This window comes from Carassius carassius, chromosome 9 (genome assembly GCF_963082965.1).
Source record: "Carassius carassius chromosome 9, fCarCar2.1, whole genome shotgun sequence".
Lineage (NCBI taxonomy): Eukaryota > Metazoa > Chordata > Actinopteri > Cypriniformes > Cyprinidae > Carassius > Carassius carassius.
Genome location: NC_081763.1, coordinates 20,587,884 through 20,608,340, shown reverse-complemented (window position 1 = coordinate 20,608,340; position 20,457 = coordinate 20,587,884). Strand labels below are relative to the sequence as shown.

General features: G+C 35.6%; 1 protein-coding gene across 4 annotated transcripts in view; it reads left to right on the top strand.

Moving 5' to 3' along the window:
- Positions 1 to 326: 326 nt before the first annotated feature.
- The window catches only part of thraa (thyroid hormone receptor alpha a), a 29,666-nt gene continuing 9,535 nt past the window's right edge, over positions 327 to 20,457 (top strand). For 2 of the 4 annotated variants that reach the window (XM_059558327.1, XM_059558328.1), the window contains exons 1-2: positions 327 to 645; positions 17,380 to 17,580. In XM_059558327.1, the coding sequence (XP_059414310.1) occupies positions 17,531 to 17,580 (50 nt within the window). In that variant the 5' untranslated portion in view covers positions 327 to 645; positions 17,380 to 17,530. The remainder of the gene's footprint in view (positions 646 to 17,379; positions 17,581 to 20,457) is intronic. The other 2 variants (XM_059558325.1, XM_059558323.1) reach the window with 2 other exon arrangements.

The following is a 20,457-nucleotide window of genomic DNA, read 5'->3' as shown; positions in this document are numbered from 1 at the left end:
AAAAAATATATTTTGTAAATATATTTTTAAATTTTTATGTTTTTATTTAATTGACCCAAACAATACATATGTTCAATTTGAAAGATTATCTTTTGATCACCAAAGAGGGAAATATAAGCCTTCTCTGTAATAAATAATCTCATTATATTGCATTTCCTACAGTAAAAGGCGTTTGAATTAGCATACTGCAAGATCACAACAACTCCAGGACCACCAGATGTATAGATGTGGGGCCACTGGCTCAGGAAGTGCTTTTACACACAGGGTCATCCATCTCACACAGAGTTCAAAGCTGCTGTGAACCTGTAGAGAGCAGCATTTGATATGATCACATACTTCTATACCATCAGCTCGTCCTTACAGTAAAGGGGGTGGAGCGACTATAGTAAAGCTCGTGCATTTTCCTGTTGTGGCAGCGAAACGTATCGTTTCACGCATAGTCAAAGAAATTATGTACTAACTGTGTCTAAGTGGATATTTTCCGAAAACAGGCTATTCTTTGAACTTGTTCTTTCGGTTTAAAATGGTATCGCAACCCGCCGAGAGGCGATTCGCGACGAAGACGACTCGTTAAGAAGCCTGGTGGGACTTCGGTGGACCATTTCGGTTTTCAGAAGCCGTTTGTCTTTTTTTCTAAGGAAGTGGGTGAGTAATTGTCCCGCGGTCAGCTGTCTTGTCGAGCTTCCCAGTTCAGAGGTGTCCACTTATGGTGCGCGTCAAAGCCCAGAGCTGTAAAACATCTGCGCCGTCTTCGCTCTTCTGCGCATGTTTTGAGCCTCTGCACTTTCACCGCGACATCAGCGACTACAAGTGAGGGCTACTTACCGATGTCGGGTTAACAAACACTGCAGAAGACTAGTTAACTTAGTTCCCGTTCTTGTGGCTCGTGGAAGGAGTGTACAACCATTATAAAATGCAGGCTAGCCTACTGTTAATGCTACCCGAGATGACAGGCGCTGGCGAGCGAGTTGTTCAGCAGCCTAATGTCATGTGGAAGAATTTACAGTAGATAATTCGTGAAGAGATGATATACAGTTGGGGTTAACAGTAAGAGCTTTGAGTTTGTATCACCCCAAAGGGGTGTCTGTATATATTTATTAGAAATGTATTTGACAACCACAACACAATGTAAGGTTTGTGCCACAGCCGCCCTAAACTAACAGTATTGGTGATTACCAAAATCATTTATGTTTCTGTAATGGTTAATCCACCTGTAGCCTATGTGTAATTTGTAACTGTTTTACAAGAAAGGCTGAAAAAATAGTGAAGCATTTTATTATATATACATATATATATATATTTTTTTTTTCATTCAGATGCACAATTACAGTATGTGCTTAACAAGTTTATTAGTCCACCTGTTATAATAAATAGAAACAAATATTTTAGGAAGGTTTTTAGTGAGGCTGTTAACAGCATCTTCTCGACATGATGTAAACACACTAACTAGTGGAAGTGTTTGTGGGCAGGTCAGAGTGTTCGTATTTCACGGGCAGCCAGGGATAATGCAAATGTGTTACCTTGTGAGGTATATAGGTAATAGACTCGTTAAGATGGTACAGAGTAGACTCTTTCTTAAGAGACAATATCTTTATCGTGCACTTTTTTGATTTAACAATTTTGCAGACTGTTTACTTGGAAAGGATAACTGCAAAAAATGTTTTTTTCGAAAACCCATATGACCTGCTCTTTAATCTAATTGTGATTTCAGTTATGGTTTTATTAATTGCCATATAACAGAGGGAATTTTATGTGTATTGAAGAGAAATTAAATATGATATATTTTTATGTTTACGTTATGTGTAACGGTGCAGTTATGTGATCAAATCCGAACCAAACTCACATATGTAAAGAAGTTCTGCAGTGATTGGCGCCTCAGTTAAGACCCGTTCACACTGAAGAGGTGTCTGGATGTTATTCACTTGCAATGAGAGTTATTGATTCTGGCAGCACAAGCCACAGAGACATCAGAAGTTAAGCAGATGCATAATGATGAGCGATTTGTTTGAATTCCTATTGGAAACCAGCAGTAAACCACCTGTCACCTCCAGTGAATTAATTGCTGTTATTGTGAATGGGGCTTGAATAAAATGCTTTGCTGTTGGTTTCTAGTAGATGTTCCTTCTGTGCCACAGTATCTAACTGAATCAGTGTGTGGGTCACTGTCTGCTCTAACATTGGTATTTGACTAGAGAGTCTGTCATTTTCACCAGAGGGGCCAGTTATGAGATTTTAATTAAACATTACAAGGTCAATAAAAATAAAAGAATGAAACATATACTTAGCTGATTTGTTCACAACTAGATCTAAAATATGCATTTGGAAAACAGATGAATTTTAATTTCATGCTGACTAATATTTAAATAATGGCTAGTATTTTTGGCTGTTGTAGAGTCAGACAGTGAAAGCTAAGAATTTAAATTTTAGAAATGTATTGATATTGCCTAATATTAACAACAAATAGCTTATAAAACAATAATAATAACAATAATGGTAATATTATATTGGTATAATATTCAGGTGGTCTGGGTTAAAAAAAAATCTGTAAATGCAAAGAGGCTAAAGTGGACTAAAAATACAAATAGGCCTATGTAAATCATTTGTTCATATTTTAATGTTCAAACATATTTTTATTCATTCAGCCCTATGAAATATTTGCTTAACCATCAGCCAAAATTTCATAATCGTGCCAGCCTTCTAGACTGTGGAGCATGTGCGATAAATAGTCCGTCAGCTCCAGTCTTCCCAAGGTTTCATCTTCAGACACAGAGGACACTCTCCACGTGGAGGGGAGCGCGCTTCAGTGGGACTCTTGGGCCGATGTGACCCAACGCGGCGCGCCCGTGTCTTGCATTTTTGGGTGGCTCGCCACTGTGCGCTCATGATGAGAACGAGCGGGGAAGTTAAATAGATCAGTTGCATAACAGCGCTGACGTCCCGATCTGCATTCATTATATGTTGACGTCAGACGGCCGCCGCGGGAGCGCGCAGCAGGTCATCCGAGGGAGCTGCGCCTGCTTCACGCGCTTGTTCTGTCTGAACACAATGTACGGACGAGTAACGCGTCCATGTTCAGCATTTCTGTGGCGTGTTTTAAACAGTCGTTGGAGTTTATGATACAAAATGGTGCCCTGGTCGTGTTCTATTTACAGTGCTTTATTTTTAGTGCTCTATATGGAGCGGATTTCTGAGTGAACGGATTTGGCTTCGTGATCGTTTATAGTTTAGCTGTCATTTCTTGACGTGCTTGAAGTGTGTAGAACAGGGATTACAACAATAGAAACAGATCCTGCCTGACGCCTTCAGGTCTGCCGGGTGTTGTGGTGGCCTGGAAAAAAACAATCACAACCAATATCCAAATATAAAGTGCAGTTGTGCACAATTTCATATGGTTTCATATGCTAGACTTAATATGTTTTGTATTTAACAGAAGATATTTGGAAAAATCTTCCGTTTATAAGTCAGATTTTTTTATTTTTTATTTTATAGATTTGTCTGCTTGTTAAAGTTTTATTTTATTTTATTATCTTTAAAGACTTGATGGGCTAAAATCCCAAAACAGAAAATAGTTTTAGCACTTCTGGTTCCACTGTCTCTTTTTGAGTGGGTTTTTGTTTGAATGTCTGAAACAAGGTCCGTTAACCCAGGGTCAAGTTATTTCCACATTTTATTCTGTGACATAAAATACATTAATGCACCCATTATTATTATTATTATTATTATTTTTACTTTTATTGCAAAATGCTATTGCTTTCAAATGGCTAAATTAGCATCTGAATGGTCAAAGCCACTCTGTGAACACTCAAGAGGAAGTTTATTGTGTGTCTGCATCCACAGTTGTGTGTATGTATGCATATTTATATCTGCAATAGACTTCAGCAGGTTATTATGCTAAACTAACACAATACAACAAGATGAAGGCATTCGCTAACATGTCATTAAAAAGTTACCATAGTTTAATTGAGATTAAACTTGTAATATTGAGTTAAGAAAAAACAAAAACAAACATGTTCTAACCTGTGTAAGGTTATTTAATTTCTTTGGAAATTCTTAAGTGGTTTTTGCTATGAGTGTGGCGAAAGAATTGTCGGTAGTTTAATGGAGAAGATATTAATGTCATCTGATGTGGTGTAGTTCGTTTATAGTCTACATTTAGCTTTTTACTCATGGTGATTGTATTTAGGTTTCAAAATTCTTTAAAGTTGTGTTTTTTTTTGTCAAAATGTTTCATGTTGAATTACACTAAACTTTCATAAACTTACACTAAACTTTCACTAAACTTTTCATAAACTAAATTCATAAACTTTTGTCGGTCACAGAAATTTTTTTCCGCAAAAAGGAAAAACCAAAGGAGAAATCCTGTTGGGTTTTTGTTGAGAAAACCAGGGTGATGCTCACCTCTATTCATAAGTCATCAGAACAGAACTTCATTCCACTTAATATTCATGCTGCCAAGTTTGACTGTTGCTAAAAATGTGCTGTTAGAATTTCATGGTTTTATCTCATCTTCTGTTAGTGAAGACGTTATTGTCATGACAGATTTCACTTTAGTGTTGCTTCAGTGTTACTCTCTTATCTTAGTGTAATTGTTCGATTGCAGTTTCACTTTTCATTTTATTGTATTGCATGCTCAGACAAATATCATATCTCTGAAGTTCTCTATTCAGTAGATTAGTACTTCACAACTTATCTTCCCATGTGACCACATTTTTCCACGTCATATGGTTCATAAACCCCACGCTATACTGTCCAAATTAAGTTTGGGGTCAGTAAGATTTTAAAAATGACTTTGAAAGTCTCTTCTGCTCACCAAAGCTGCATTTATTTGATCAGAAATACAGTAATGTTGTGAAATATTATTAACAATTAAAATAAACATTTTCTATTTTAATATGTTTTAAAATGTAATTTATTCCTGTGATGGCAAAACTGAATTTTAAGCAGCCATTTCTCCAGAACTCCAGTCTTTTTAGGATTCTTTGATGAGTCGAAAGTTAAAAAGAACAGCATTTATTTGAAATATAAATTTATTTTTAACATTATAAATGTCTTTATTGTCACCTTTGATCAATTTATTGAATTAAAAAAAGTCACAAATAAGGTGGTTTTATTTAGAAATATATCTATTTTTACACTGTGATTTAATATTTCTATTTTATATCAGTGAGAACAAAAGAACCCGAGTACAATAAGCAGCCCAACGTTTTTAACAGCTTCAAAAATGCATGCAAAAAAGACGTGATGGCATTATGAAAATGTGATAATGATAGTTGTTAACGTGGTGGAGATAAGTGCACTGTAAACTCTTATCAGCCATGAGATGTTGTTATGCTACAATGAGACATCAAAGATGTGAGGCCGCTGTGTTTTATGGGATAAAGTATTTATGGGACATCACTAAACTAAGTGGTAAAATACAAGGAGGTAACAGAACCCTGATAGTCCATATTCAGTCCAAAATCACAAATCTAAGCTGATGTATAAATTTAAACAAACATGAGTGATTTCTTATATTTCTCAGACATTTAATAATGAAGAATGGCTGACTTGTTTCTTGTCTAGCTGTGATCTTTGTTACAGAAAAAAACATCCTGAGGTTTAACCCTGTTCCTGATACTTCATTTCTCATATATACAAAGATCTAAAACATGTGGGATTATGGTAGTCAATTCGCTTTCTTAAAAGGTTCCAGATTTATTTTCATAAACTTCTTTTCACGTAAGTTTTATATAACTGCTCTTGGAAATCTATGTTTTATTCAGTCTCAGCTCATAGTACCCACAGTTGGTATCAGTGTTACTAAAGCAGAAGCCAGTTTGACTGGAGGAAGGAAGTGGTTGCAGAGAGAATTTTGAGTTCTGCTAATTAATTCAAATAGCACAAAAGCAACAGAAGTTGTGTTGTTTTGTGCTTCTTTGTTTCTTGGACATTAGGTATTTTACATTGATTAGCTTCCCCTCATCCCTGCTCATTAATCATATTACTGGTGTGACTGCATTTGTGTGCATTTGCAGCTACATAATGTACGTAATGTCTTGCAGTTGGATTATGTTTAGACTTGTGAGCATAGTGAGCCAATACTGAAGTAAGTTCTCACATTCCCCTGAGGCATGTATAATGAAGCAACTAATAAAAAGCAAGAACAAGAGAGAGAGAAAGGGACATTTAAATGGGCTATTCTCAGACCTACAATAGGAAATCCAATATGAAACACTGGTGATTAACCATGACACTGTATACAGGCTGTAGTTAGGGATGCACAATATTATTTATTGGCCTTTTTTTTGGTTATTTAATATTAGATGTTTAATTATTTGTGCCCATTTTTAAAGATCTGTATATCATATATTATAATTTAAAGGGTAATAATATATCATGGCAGAGTTTAAGAGAGTTACTGTCTCTTTAAGAGTGCATGTCATGAGTGGCTATAGCAGAGGTTTGTGTGTCTTGGTATATCACTAGATGTGAATCTGTTGTAATCATAAAGTCTTGTTCTATTGTATTTCATATTAAACTGCTGGAGGTGAAAGGGAATGGGAGTCCTGACAGGGTGTAGTAGTTTGGCAGCTTGCTTGAATAAACTGTTTAGTGATGTGAAGTATTTTGGCAAGAATGGTTCCTAAACATTTTCCAGATGGAAGAAGTGTGAACAGAGTGTGTAATGGATGATAGTAACAAAACTGGCCCCACTGAACTGGGCCATATGGACACCCTTTTCAGGGTTTGAGATTGTCGAAACTGCAAATACTAGATTTTGGTGACCTTTTGATAGTGAGAGTGTGGGCAAGTAAAATATATATTAACATAGAAAACAGTTATTTTAAATTGTAATAATATTTCACAATATTCATGCTTTTACTTTATTTTAAATTAATGCAGCCTTGGAGAGCAAAAGAGAATTCTCCTTTCAAAAACCTAATACATTTTACCAACCCCAAATTCTGAACGGAAGTGTAACTTATGTATTATTGCTCTATCAAGCCACATATTATTACTGTGACTAGTGTCAAACATTCGCTATTGATGGTTTGGATGACATGCATCCATGATGAATCGGTCATTTACTGTGAGTAACTCACATGTGAGGGCTATTCTCCTTTTTTTTAATCCCCTTTGGCTAGAAAAGCCTTTCAGATGGCATGATCAGAACATATGCCTGATGTAGAGAGAAAAATATCATATTTCTTGACACAGATGGTGTCAGAATATCAGTATCAAATAGCTCTGTAAGCCTGCCAACAGATGACCTAATTTTGCTTGTTTACTTGTGCAGTGTATATTCGGTTTACTTCGTATTTCTTTTGTGCAGTCTACATTCAGTAGACCAAAATGCACAAACCCCAAAATGCTTTGGTATATTAAGTGCATATGCAGCGTTGTGTGCCATAAGCATACTGTTTGAAGTGTCAGTGACTGTATAGAGTGGCAGCTTATGTAAAGAATGGCACAGGTGCAGTGGAAATGTCCCCATGGTCAGACCTTGACCCCTGCATCTCCCCAAAAACACATTTCGCATTACAGCGACGGCGCTGTAACCAGAAGATTGAAGCAGATCACGTTTCACTGGCCTCCCTCTGCCCCCTCATTCATCTCATGCAGCTTGTTGAGCATGTGTGAGTCTGCATGTATGTGAAAGAGAATGGAGTGTGTGTGTATATATATTCCAGCGGCATGATTTATGTCATGCCCTCATCTCCCTGTTTTCCCTCGCAATGATGTGTTTGTCTTTCTGCTGTAGTGTGACGTGTGTAACTATATGCTGCGACACTGACAGTGGTGCCACACCTTGTGCTCCATTGAGATGACTGAGGCTGATTCATTATGAGTAACACAACTCCTATAGTTTGAGTTAACAGCCATTTGACCTCTACTATATATACACTAAACGCTGTAATGTAACAACAGCGTTTGCCACTATTAGTAGTGTTGTTGCTGAACGACTGTAGCTGTAGCTTGAAAATCCATCTTTTCTCCACATTTTTGCCTTTTGTTCACTGAGATTTTTAAGATTCTCTGAATACATTTAAAAACAGTTTTCACATTTGTGACACTGGAGCACAAAACCCTAAGTGTCTTAAGTGGCTGGAGTATATTTTAAACAATAGGCAAAAAAACATTGTATGGGTCTTTTTTGCCAAAAATCATTAGGATATTAAGTAAAGATCGTGTTCCATGAAGATATTTTGGAAATTTTCTACCGTAAATATATCCAAACCTAATTTTGATCAGTAATATGCATTGCTAAGAACTTTATTTGGACAACTCTAAAGGCAATTTTATCAGTTTTTTGAACCCTCAGTTTCCAGATTTTCAAATAGTTGTCTTGGCCAAAAATTGTCCTGTCCTAACAGACCATATGGAACGCTTATTTATTCAGCTTTCAGATGATGTATACATCTCAATTTTGAAAAATTGACACTTAAGACCAGGGTCACATTTGTAGTGTGGACTGTGAAAATGATAACACATGTCTAGTCCATTGACTCATATCATACACATATCTATCTTGTACTGGCGTAGAGTGCTGCAGTCGTGGGGTCAAAATGCAGAAGACTAATTCATTTTCCCATGGGGTTTTATAATGTTTTTTTCAATACATGAGTAAAATAAAGCCTGTGGTAAACATAAATTGACAATACTTGAATGTTACCTTGAACAAAATGTTCAACATTACATTGTAGAACATTTTGTTCTACAAGTAAACCACACACACTCAAACCCCAAACATTCCTGTCTAGCCACATACAGTTGTTTAAAAAAATAAACATATCTGCTTCAAAAATGGCTTAAAGTATGTTTACCACAGACCTTATTTTACTCTTGAACTGAAAAACTTGAGGTATCCAGCAATAAATTAGTCTTTCAGCTTTTGACATCCCTTTAATAATGTTGCTAAATATTTACATTTACATTTAGTTATTAAGCAGACACTTTTATACAAAGCAACTTACAGATGAGGACAATAGAAGCAATCAAAACCAACAAAAGAACAATAATATAAAAGTGCGGTGACAGGTCTCTGTTAGCCTAACACAGTTTATTTTATATAAAAATAAAACAAGTCAAAAGAATTGAAAAAGAATTGAGAATGCTAGCATCAGAGGATCTCCTTTATTTGAAAGAAGACCAGTAAGAATAGATCTAGAATAGAGAATGCAAGTGTAAAATAATAATTGTTAAAAAATTGTTACAATAAATGAAATATAAATGTTACTTTTTACAATCTTTACAAAGATGCAATATTTTCAGGCAGTTGCTTTTCTGTGGCATATAAGCTGTGTTATAAATGGTTCATTTAATGCTGATTTTGAGTGCTGGGTACTTAGCTAAAAAAAGAACGTACCAGAAGAATATTGTGGGAACTTAATTATGTCTGGTCATTCAGTATCATCTCAGTGAGCATTAATGACCTTTTATTGATGTACAGTAAGGTGATTTATCTTCAGATGTGTCAGTATTGACAAGAAACTTTTGGAAAGTATTTAAAACAGTTTGGACATAGAGCTTCAAAAAAGGAAATGCTGCTAATTCTGAATATATATGGATTAATGTGGATATAGCCTGTGGCATTAGAGTCTGTGATGTTCTCTGCAGAATCATGGGCATGGTTTATAAATTATCCTTAAAAATCTGTTTTCCTATGGAGAAAATGAATGGGATTTTACTTGCTTTATTGTTTACACATACAGCCATTTCTTTCAGTTAAAGTTTCTTAAAAACAGCATCAAAGCATACGCTGGTACTGTTCAGTAAGTGTTCAGTTATTCATTCCATTGAGAAAAATGATTGTTTTGTTTTTTAATGTACCACTTTCTCTCTTTGCTCAGTCTCTTGACTCTACTCTCAAACTTTAGTTTGCTAAGCTGAAGCATTAGGATTTTTGATTTAATGTATATCAATCTGAGAGACTGTTTATATAGAGGCTTGAATTGGTGAATCATTTCTTTTCATTTTTCTTTTCATTTCATGTGCTAAAATTACTTTGACTTTCCGATACTATGACTTTTCAAATTTAAGAGTGAGAGGATATTATAGAAGCACTTGTAGCATTGTAGAACTGGAAAAGCTACACTGCTGTGAAAAACAGAAACAACAGGGGCTACAAATGGACTGAAAAGCCACTTGTTGTTTACCACACTGCTCAGAGTGAAGTGAAGTCAGTGTGTACAGTATCTTGTGTATCCATGTTGGCTGGTGTAGCATCAAGGTCTCTGCAGAGAGCTAATATCTCCCTATAGATCCATTTACACTGGATTGTGCACTGATCTGTGTTAACCCTTTATCCTTGTTTGCTATACTGCATGTCTCTAGAGTAAGAACATTATGTACTGAACAAAACACTAGACTTTCACTAATGAACAGATATTTTAGTGAAACTGAACTGTGTGGTAATTTTTTTAATTATAGAAACTTCAAAAGAACTTCATTTTTTGCAACTGTTATCTTTTGTATCATAAATCCCTTTACTATCACTATTACTATTTACTATTTAAAGAATAATAATTTTCTAATTTTTTCTATTTTTATTTTTATATGGGTTAAATCAGGTAGAAATGTGGTAATGGATGAGTTTTTTTTTTCAGTATTGCATTGTGACAGTTTGTATCTTTTTTATTAACATTTTTTTATTAACATTAACACCTAGAGTAATGGTTTATGTTGACCGTTATAAAGATTAAATGAGTAGTGTCCAGCAGGCACACACAAAAAATGCCTTTAGGCTATTATTGAGTTTTCATCATAAATTTTATATTTTTTGTGTATAATGATAAATGAGGAAAGACTTCTCCCTTAAATAATGCTGTTTGTCACTGTAAATTGATCAAGCTTAATTCAGTGTACATGATGAAGATTCTTTCATAAAAAATAAAAATACAACTCATTGTTTTGATTTAATTATTAATATTATTGTTAGATTTAGATTTGAAAACATTGACCTGCTTGTGTGGGGTTTGTAGGAGCTCTGCTCTGCAGTATATAATGAGTGATGGAACATGTTGGCTGTGAATCAGATGTTTACTGAGCAACCCAGGGCCTTTTTTTTAGTTGCCTGGTCACATGCTCACGGTACTTCTCAGGATCTCTTGGGATATTGCCAGAGGACCTAAATCCAACTCCTGCACGTCTATACATTTGCCTAGAATGTTTTAAGCATGAATCTGCACTAGTAGATTAAGTTTCCCTTGCCCAAACCCCAGCTAACCCCAAAATCTAATGCTTAGCCTACCTAATGCCTGACTCAGAACTGCCTTTAACTGAAAAATGAGTGTTTATTATCGTCATTTTGCATTACACTGTTTTCCTAACTAATGCTGTATAGTTGCTTTGACACAATCTGTATTGTTAAAAGTGCTATATAAATAAAGGTGACTTGACTTGACTCAGAGGGGATCTGGGTTGTCGTAAGTGGAATTCAAACATTGGATTTGTGTTGCATTACTGTCAACAATCTGATTTGTCCTTTGCATCGTCAGCAAACAGAAACTCAATGACAGATTTACTTTTTAGGGTTAGTAGGCACTGCAGATCAAGATAAGGTACGGATATGTTCCTTTACATCACGAAAACATGTGGGAGGCTTTTAACATATTTATTTGAACTTAAGATGATCTGACTCAGACACTTAATGCAGTATTTTCCTACCTGACGGGAAATAAGGCTAACCATGCTACTTCCTCTTTTCCGTTCCATCACTTTCTGTAATCCCTGTCCATTCTGTTCTCATGTCTCACTGACGGTCATCTGGTATTTTTCTCTTGACAGTATCTAAGAGTCGAGACATTTGAGTTTGACCAGTCAGAACTTCAACATAAAAAAGTGTTCATTATTCATTATTATATTGACAGACATAGTTTTATATTTCTCTTTAGGTTTATGCATATAACTCGAATGGTAAATAAAAATGGAACGATAAAATAAGTAAAACCTTTATTTAGCAAATATTAGTTGTTGTTTTTTCACAGCATAAATTTAAATATTCACCGTCACATAATTCTTAAGAAAGCATTTTAATTTATGTTTTTGCTTGAGAAACATATGTTACACATAGACCAATTTTCACTATTAACTAACTATTAACTATGACTTCTGCCTCAATAAATACCTAACTACTGCTTATTAATAGTTAGTAAGGTAGGATTATGGGATCTAGTATATGGTCATGCAGAATAACTGAGACTTCCATGCTGATCATCATATACTGTACTTAATCTCCTGGTGTAATGCAAAAGCTAAAGGACATTTGACACTCAAGAAGCTTTTGTTTAGATATCTGATTTTCAGCAGATAAGACTCAAAGTTTCTGTCACACAGTGTATTCACCGAAGTATGTTTGTTTACTGTAATATCCCATAACTGAGGATTTTGATGGTCATATTGCACAACACACAGCTCAGTTTTAGGAAATTCCCATGGCCTACATTCTAGCAGTGACTTCTCTCATGTACTATAGGGATTCGGTTGGCCAGTGTCTCAAAGAATGTCTTAAGGCAGTTTGATCTCATTTCATCTGCTTTTGTAAATCTTGTAGCTACAAATTTAGAGTTAGAAATTTTACAAGTTAGACATTTCTCCTTACCACAAATAGTTTTTGAGGTGTCTCAAACAACTCTGTTGTAACCACACAGGAGACTAAACCAGTCTACCATAATGTCACATTTTTATCATTCTTAGAAATCACAAACTCCCACACAGGATGTCAAACATACTCCTTTTCTCAGTTATGTTTATGTGATGTGTTGAGAAGGATGAATTTCCTGCCAAGTGTCAGTGTGAAACACAGTTCCACAGAATCCTTTAGGTACTCTCTTTTGTGGGCCATTAGTGAATTTTAGGACTGTCTTTATTCGCATAGGGAGTAAAATTCAGATGAAAGCATAGTTTCATAATTAGATCGTCTTGTCTTCAGTCAACTAATGAAAAACTCCATCCTTGACTTTTGTGAAGGAGAGAACAGGAATCCCAGTCAGTGTGTTTGACTGCTTTTTTATTGGTTCAGTACTTTTAAACATGAAGTAGAGAGTTAAAAAAAACATCATCTTAAAGTGTATTTGACAAATCTGCCACATTGCTGACATGGTTTTAGCTTTTAAACTACTAATCATTCTGTCCAGACATGCATTTCCTGACTAATACCCACAATATCATAGTGAAAGAAACAGACTCAGTGCTCAAGGCACTTGTTTGGGTTTCTATTATTTAATTCTTAACACATAATGGTGGTTTCCTGTTTCTGCTAGCTTTATTTCCCCATTGAAAATACATGAGAGATGGAAAACAGGGCGAGTGGTCCACTTCACCAGGGAGGAAATGAGAAAGGTCAATTTAGTTTTGTTAATCCAGTCATTTTCTTGGCAGCTCAAGAGTCCTCTTCTGCCAAAATCTGCTTTAGACATATGGACTCTGTGCATGTGCTGTATACAAATCTACGTCATCTGTATGTACTTGAATGGTTTCAGAAATCAACAGAATAGAAGCTGTTTTGGGGTTTAATTCATTTGTTACTGGTTTTACAAATAGCCATTTAGCCGATTAAATAAGGACATTGTGATCATCTGAAATACTGTTACAGTTTTTTTTATTTTTTGAGGGGTTTCTGAATGTTCAGAGTGTGAAAAGATAATGAAAAGAATACAAAAAAAAACTTTTAGATATCATTCCGCATATGTGATGGACATTAGTTATGATCATCATAACTACTTTGAAGGCATCTTGTGGAAAACTGCTTCATATTTAACGAAACGCATGCAAATCGCTTGAACTGACATCAGCAACGAGACCCGGGTCAACAGAAAACGGAAGTCTGTTAGGCATAACCCCTGAGACCCAGAAAAAAAAAGATAAATGTTTTGTGAATTTCAGGATTTTTTTTTTTACACCAAACTGTAAAAAGATGATAATCAACTATGTTATGAAAGATATAACCAGATGATTTGATATACCATTTTGTTTTATGCAGTATGTGTGTAAAATGGCCATATGAGGGTTTTCCCATTATGTACAATGTATCTATACACTGTATATACACTCACCTAAAGGATTATTAGGAACACCATACTAATACTGTGTTTGACCCCCTTTCGCCTTCAGAACTGCCTTAATTCTACGTGGCATTGATTCAACAAGGTGCTAAAAACATTCTTTAGAAATGTTGGCCCATATTTATAGGATAGCATCTTGCAGTTGATGGAGATTTGTGGGATACACATCCAGGGCACAAAGCTCCCGTTCCACCACATCCCAAAGATGCTCTATTGGGTCGAGATCTGGTGACTGTGGGGGCCATTTTAGTACAGTGAACTCATTGTCATGTTCAAGAAACCAATTTGAAATGATTCGAGCTTTGTGACATAGTGCATTATCCTGCTGGAAGTAGCCATCAGAGGATGGGTACATGGTGGTCATAAAGGGATGGACATGGTCAGAAACAATGTTCAGGTAGGCCGTGGCATTTAAACAAAGCCCAATTGGCACTAAGGGGCCTAAAGTGTGCCAAGAAAACATCCCCCACACCATTACACCACCACCAGCAGCCTGCACAGTGGTAACAAGGCATGATGGATCCATGTTCTCATTCTGTTTACGCCAAATTCTGACTCTACCATCTGAATGTCTCAACAGAAATCAAGACTCATCAGACCAGGCAACATCTATCCAGTCTTCAACTGTCCAATTTTGGTGAACTCATGCAAATTGTAGCCTCTTTTTCCTATTTGAAGTGGAGATGAGTGGTACCTAGTGGGATCTTCTGCTGTTGTAGCCCATCCGCCTCAAGGTTGTGCGTGTTGTGGCTTCACAAATGCTTTGCTACATACCTCGGTTGTAACGAGTGGTTATTTCAGTCAAAGTAGCTCTTCTATCAGCTTGAATCAGTCGGGCCATTCTCCTCTGACCTCTAGCATTAACAAGGCATTTTCGCCCACAGGACTGCCGCATACTGGATGTTTTTCCCTTTTCACACCATTCTTTGTAAACCCTAGAAATGGTTGTGCGTGAAAATCCCAGTAACTGAGCAGATTGTGAAATACTCAGACTGGCCCGTCTGACACCAACAACCATGCCACGCTCAAAATTGCTTAAATCACATTTCTTTCCCATTCTGACATTCAGTTTGGAGTTCAGGAGATTGTCTTGACCACGACCACACCCATAAATGCATTGAAGCAACTGCCATGTGATTGGTTGATTAGATAATTGCATTAATGAGAAATTGAACAGGTGTTCCTAATAATCCTTTAGGTGAGTGTAATTTGCATATTAATGTGTTCTTGGGGTGACATGAAAATAATGAAAAAAAGAATTGTAATAATGAGAGTAATAATTGGCGAGTTTTTCATAATAATACCTAATATTTCATAGGAATATTGAAATATAATTTATTTCCCTATTCATTTGTGACTCCCAAAATGCGTAATAAACATGCTTTTAGTCCTGGTGTCCTCTACAGTGAACATGTATGAAATCAATGTCCTGTTTCATAACAGAAAGTCATATTTTGATGTGAATCCCCATGACATTTTCCTGAGATGTCGATTTATGACAAAACTTGGGGAAAAATATTCAGATTTAAATGTTGATTACAAAATATTACCATATTTCCATAATAGTGTTAAATTTGATCACTAATTAATGTCAGTCATTTTTAAAGACCAATATGAGGGAGTGGTCATGGTAAACATTCAGACATTTGGTATCTCAGAAAAGCAATGAATGTGCTACAGGACATTCAGACTTACAACTGTGACACATACAGGGTTTCAGAGAAATTCATTAAAATATAATGTCCTGGGTCTCAGGGGGTTAAAGGTTTTGCAATTGGCCCAAGAATTACATACTGCATTTATGATTAGTAATATTTTATAATTAATTAAAATACATTTGTATTGTTTTTCTTATTTAAATTCATAATATACTGAGTCACATTCATAATGAATATTTAGGGATTTATGAAATCCAATTTATTTTTCCCAAATTCTTTTTTTTTTTCTGATTCTGTTCTGATTCTGATTCTGATTCTGATTTCCCCTATTTTTATTTTTCTGGACTCCATTTTAATAGTTAAATTAAACTTTATTAAAAGCATGTCTTGAAATCAAAATACAATTTACAAAAACAGCAATTTATTAAAAGTTTTTAGGGCCCTATAAAATATGTTTTATTTTACGCTTTTTTTCTGGTAAACCAATGAAGGCATAACAAATACAAATACAAATGAAACTTTTTAAAATTTAATTTTTTTTTAATTTTTGGCAAACGGAGTGCTGCACAACAGGTGTACTGTTATAACATGGAAGACAATTGTGATTATTCATTAAAAAATAAACCTTTAACATACATTCTACTGTACAAAAGTAAAATATATCTTTAAGTTTAACCTGACTTTTATTTTGACAGGCTACCAAGAAGAGTTTTGTTTGCATGCCTATGTTTTTCTCAAATTAAATGGCCATATGCTCATGAAGTGACTCTTAGTGTAGCTCTGGAGCTGTTGTTCATGTTTCTATGTCCTGATTTAGTGAGCGGGCAGACGCTGAAAACACTGCAAGCATCTTGCGCGCTTCAGTTTGTGCAGCAAAAACAAAACCACCCATCTGAACCATTCATTCGTAGGCTCTAAGATTTATAAGTATTTTTGTGGTTCAATTTCAACGAACTCTAGCCCAGATTCAGATCTGATTTAAGTGAACTGACCTCCTTTTCATTTATCCGTCCAGAATTTGGCAAATTTCATGACATTCCGCATCATACAATAAATTGTCCCAACTTGATATATCACACTGATTCAACTCAAGTAGTGTTATTGGCTGTTTAAGAATGTGAGATCCTAAGGTGTGACAAGCAGGTGATTATGCATGTGTGCAGAGAAAGAGAGAGATGTAGAAAAGGGCAGAAATGATGACATCCTACACAAGCTAAACCTCTACGACCTTTAAAGAAAAGAGTAAATTAATCACAAAATGGAATAATCTGCTAAATTATTAAAGACTGAGGTCAGCCATTATGGAATAACCCAGTTCAGCTTTCCTATAATTAGATAGAGGCCAAGTGGTTGCCTTGGAAATGGCAGAGTTATTGACCTTGCACAGTGAAGCCATATCAGCTTCAGACCAAGAATGGAAAAATAACAGATATGCATGAGGGATGTGCATTTATCAGTTGGCCTTTTCCCTCTAATGAGACCAGCTTGGCCTGAGCTCTGGGGGCAAGGGTTTAGACACCACGGTCTCATGCGCATGTGCACCACCGTGTGTTGAAACTGAGTCACAGCTGCTTTACTAATGTCTATAGAGGACATAGTGTCATGTAGGTGATTTGATTAGAGAAATTCACTGTCTGACTCTGTGCTAATTCAAGGCAAATTATATTTGGTATAAACAGGTATAAAGGCATTTGGTCCAGAGCCTGGAATACACGTGGGGATATGACACTATGTGCCGTCCTATAGCAGCTGACTGATACTGACCCTGCGTATGCTGAGCAGAGTCCGCCTCAGTCTCGTGTGATTGGACGCTGGATGGAATCAAGGTGAATGGAACACAAAGAGCAGGAGCTTAACCTGCCAGAGGGAGATGAGACATGGTGAGTTATCCTCTGTCTATTTATAAAATATGCCAGTTCTTAAAGGGGCAGTTCAGCTAAAAATAAAAATTCTGTCATCATTATTCACTGTCATGTTGTTCCAGACTTGTATGACTTTCTCTCTTCTGTGGAACATTAAAGAAGATATTTTGAGAATGTCCATACAGTCTAAAGTCTAAAAACTATCTGGTTACCAACATATTTCAAAATATTTTCTTTTATGTTTCACAGAAGAAAGTAAGTCCAATGACCAATAACTGCATCTGCTTTCTTTCCTCCTTGTATCAGTTTTAACAGCTAATATAAATTTTATGGCTAAGATATTATTTCATTCAATTAAAGCTGCAGTAGGTAACTTTTGTAAAAATGTATTTTTTACATATTTGTTAAACCTGTCATTAAGTCCTGACAGTAGAATATGAGACAGATAATCTGTGAAAAAATCAAGCTCCTCTGGCTCCTCCCAGTGGTCCTATTGCCATTTGCAGAAATACACTGCTCCCGGTAAGAAACAACCAATCAGAGCTGCGATCTGTAACTTTTTTTGTGTTCAAAATGTACAAAATGTATATAATAAGCGAGTACACCATGAATCCATTTTAGAAACCGTGTTTTTAGCCTGTCCTGAATCACTAGGGTACACCTATAATAAGTGTTTATATTCGGACTATTTTAGATTGCTTCGGGTAGGTACTGCAGCGGAGTAACCCAGTTACTTTGTGATTCTTCATAGACATAAACAGAGAGAAGTAGCTCCGGCTACAATGTTCTTCTGCAAGACGCAAGCAGTTCTGTTTACAGTATTAACCGCTAGAGCGTCAAAAGTTACGGACTGCAGCTTTAATCAAATATATAATTTAAGAATATTAATATAGTATATTGTTACAACCCTGTTTAGGGACCAACATAAGCAAACCATTTTGGTGACGTGATGTTATATACAGCCAAGTAATGGTGACCCATACTCAGAATTTGTGCTCTACATTTAATCCATCCAAAGTGCACACACACACACACACACACACACACACCGTGAACACACTCACCGTGAACACAAACCTCGAGCAGTGTTCTAGAAACAGCAAATACAACAGTGACCAGGGCAAATTTATTTGTTTTTTCTAAAGTGTTGGTTTGATAAACCTTGGGTATATTTTGCAATAATGATAAGTTGACTGTACATAATACAGCATATCACACTTACAGTTTACCAAATTAATGAATTTGCACTACTTTAAAATAATCAAGCAAATCTGTGAATTTGTTTTACTTTTCTCAAATTCATGTAAAACATTTCACCCAAATTATTCATATACCTTAATAATAATAAATGTTATATTAAATATAATACATTGTAAAAAAAAAAAAAAAAAATATATATATATATATATATATATATATATATATATATATATAATAAAAATAGAAGTGTTTTCACAAACTGTCCCACGCACAGCTTACCAAATACTGAGTTACAATTATGTAATTATATGATATATTATATTTTATATGAAATAGGCTGCAGAGTGATGAGAGAGACATGAAACTAGATTGTCTACCAGGGGCAATGGTCAATAATATAGTGTAGGTTCTTTATTCAAACATATCTGAGCCCTCTATGCTTTGACTTATCAATCAGATTCAAGTATATTATAAAATCATACATAAACATTAATATAACTTTAAACCGATATAAGGAGTATTACAGTGCACATATGCAAGAAGCAAGAAGTCTTTAACATCACCTAACTGAATGTGATTGTAATCCAGAGTGCCTGATGATTCATCCAAGTGTGTGAAGTGTTTCACGATTAGATGATACGATTAGATATGGAATATGACAAATAGAGAGTGAGATTATAGTGCAGGAGAGAGAGAGAGAGAGAGGTACAGAAGCCAGATGGGGCCAGTGTGTAGCATGGGACAATTCAGGACACCGAATCATTGCGACAGTCGATGGATTGTCTCGGACCAGTGTGTGTCATTGAGGAAGAGTGTGTGTGTGTGTGTGTGTGTGTGTTTGTGTGTGTTTGTGTTTGGAGCGTCCAAGCACGTGTCTCTCACATGTGCTGCCTCATGGTCGTGCCCTCCCCCCAGACATTCAGTTACCGCATACGCACCACCGCACACACTATCACACACAGTTTCATGGTCCTGTGGGTCAGTTGTTGGATTATTATGCAGCTAGAGAAATTTCAGATGGTTCCCTGAAAGGCAGATTTGTCCTGCGCCCTACCTCGCCTCGGCCTGCCATTTAATTGCGCCTCTATAATTTGATTAGCAGAAAGCACGCGTGAGTGAGCATTTAAAGGCTTATTCAGTCTGAGAGTGCACACTCATCTCTCAGCGTCTCAGCTCCTCTCTCCTCGAAAGCATGTGCGGGAATTAAAAAGGAGGAAGCAGAACTTTGACGTGGATTTTGCTTTGATGCGTCATCGGCTCACGTGTAGATTTAGATGCTAGAACCTCTCTTTTTTAAAAATGTTCTTCTTAAAGAAATGCAGCATCTGTTAAATAATAAAAAATGATGTGTATGTTTTTTTTAATAGATTTTATTATTAGAATTATTGAATTATTAGAAAATTCAATAAAATCATAAAACTTCTTTTAATCAAATTTTGTTTACAGATTTCTACTGTATGTTTGCATGCATGAAATGGTAAACCAGCAAAAACATTATTATTATCAACCACGTGACGTAAAATTAATAAAATATTTAATATTTTTCACATTCTCGTATTCATGTTAATAAACCTTTTTGCTCAATTTGTTATGCTAATAATAATAATAATAATACATGGAAAATTTACAACCCTAATAGTCATCATTGTTATCAGTAATGTTTTTGTTATTATTGTTATATAATAAATTAAATGC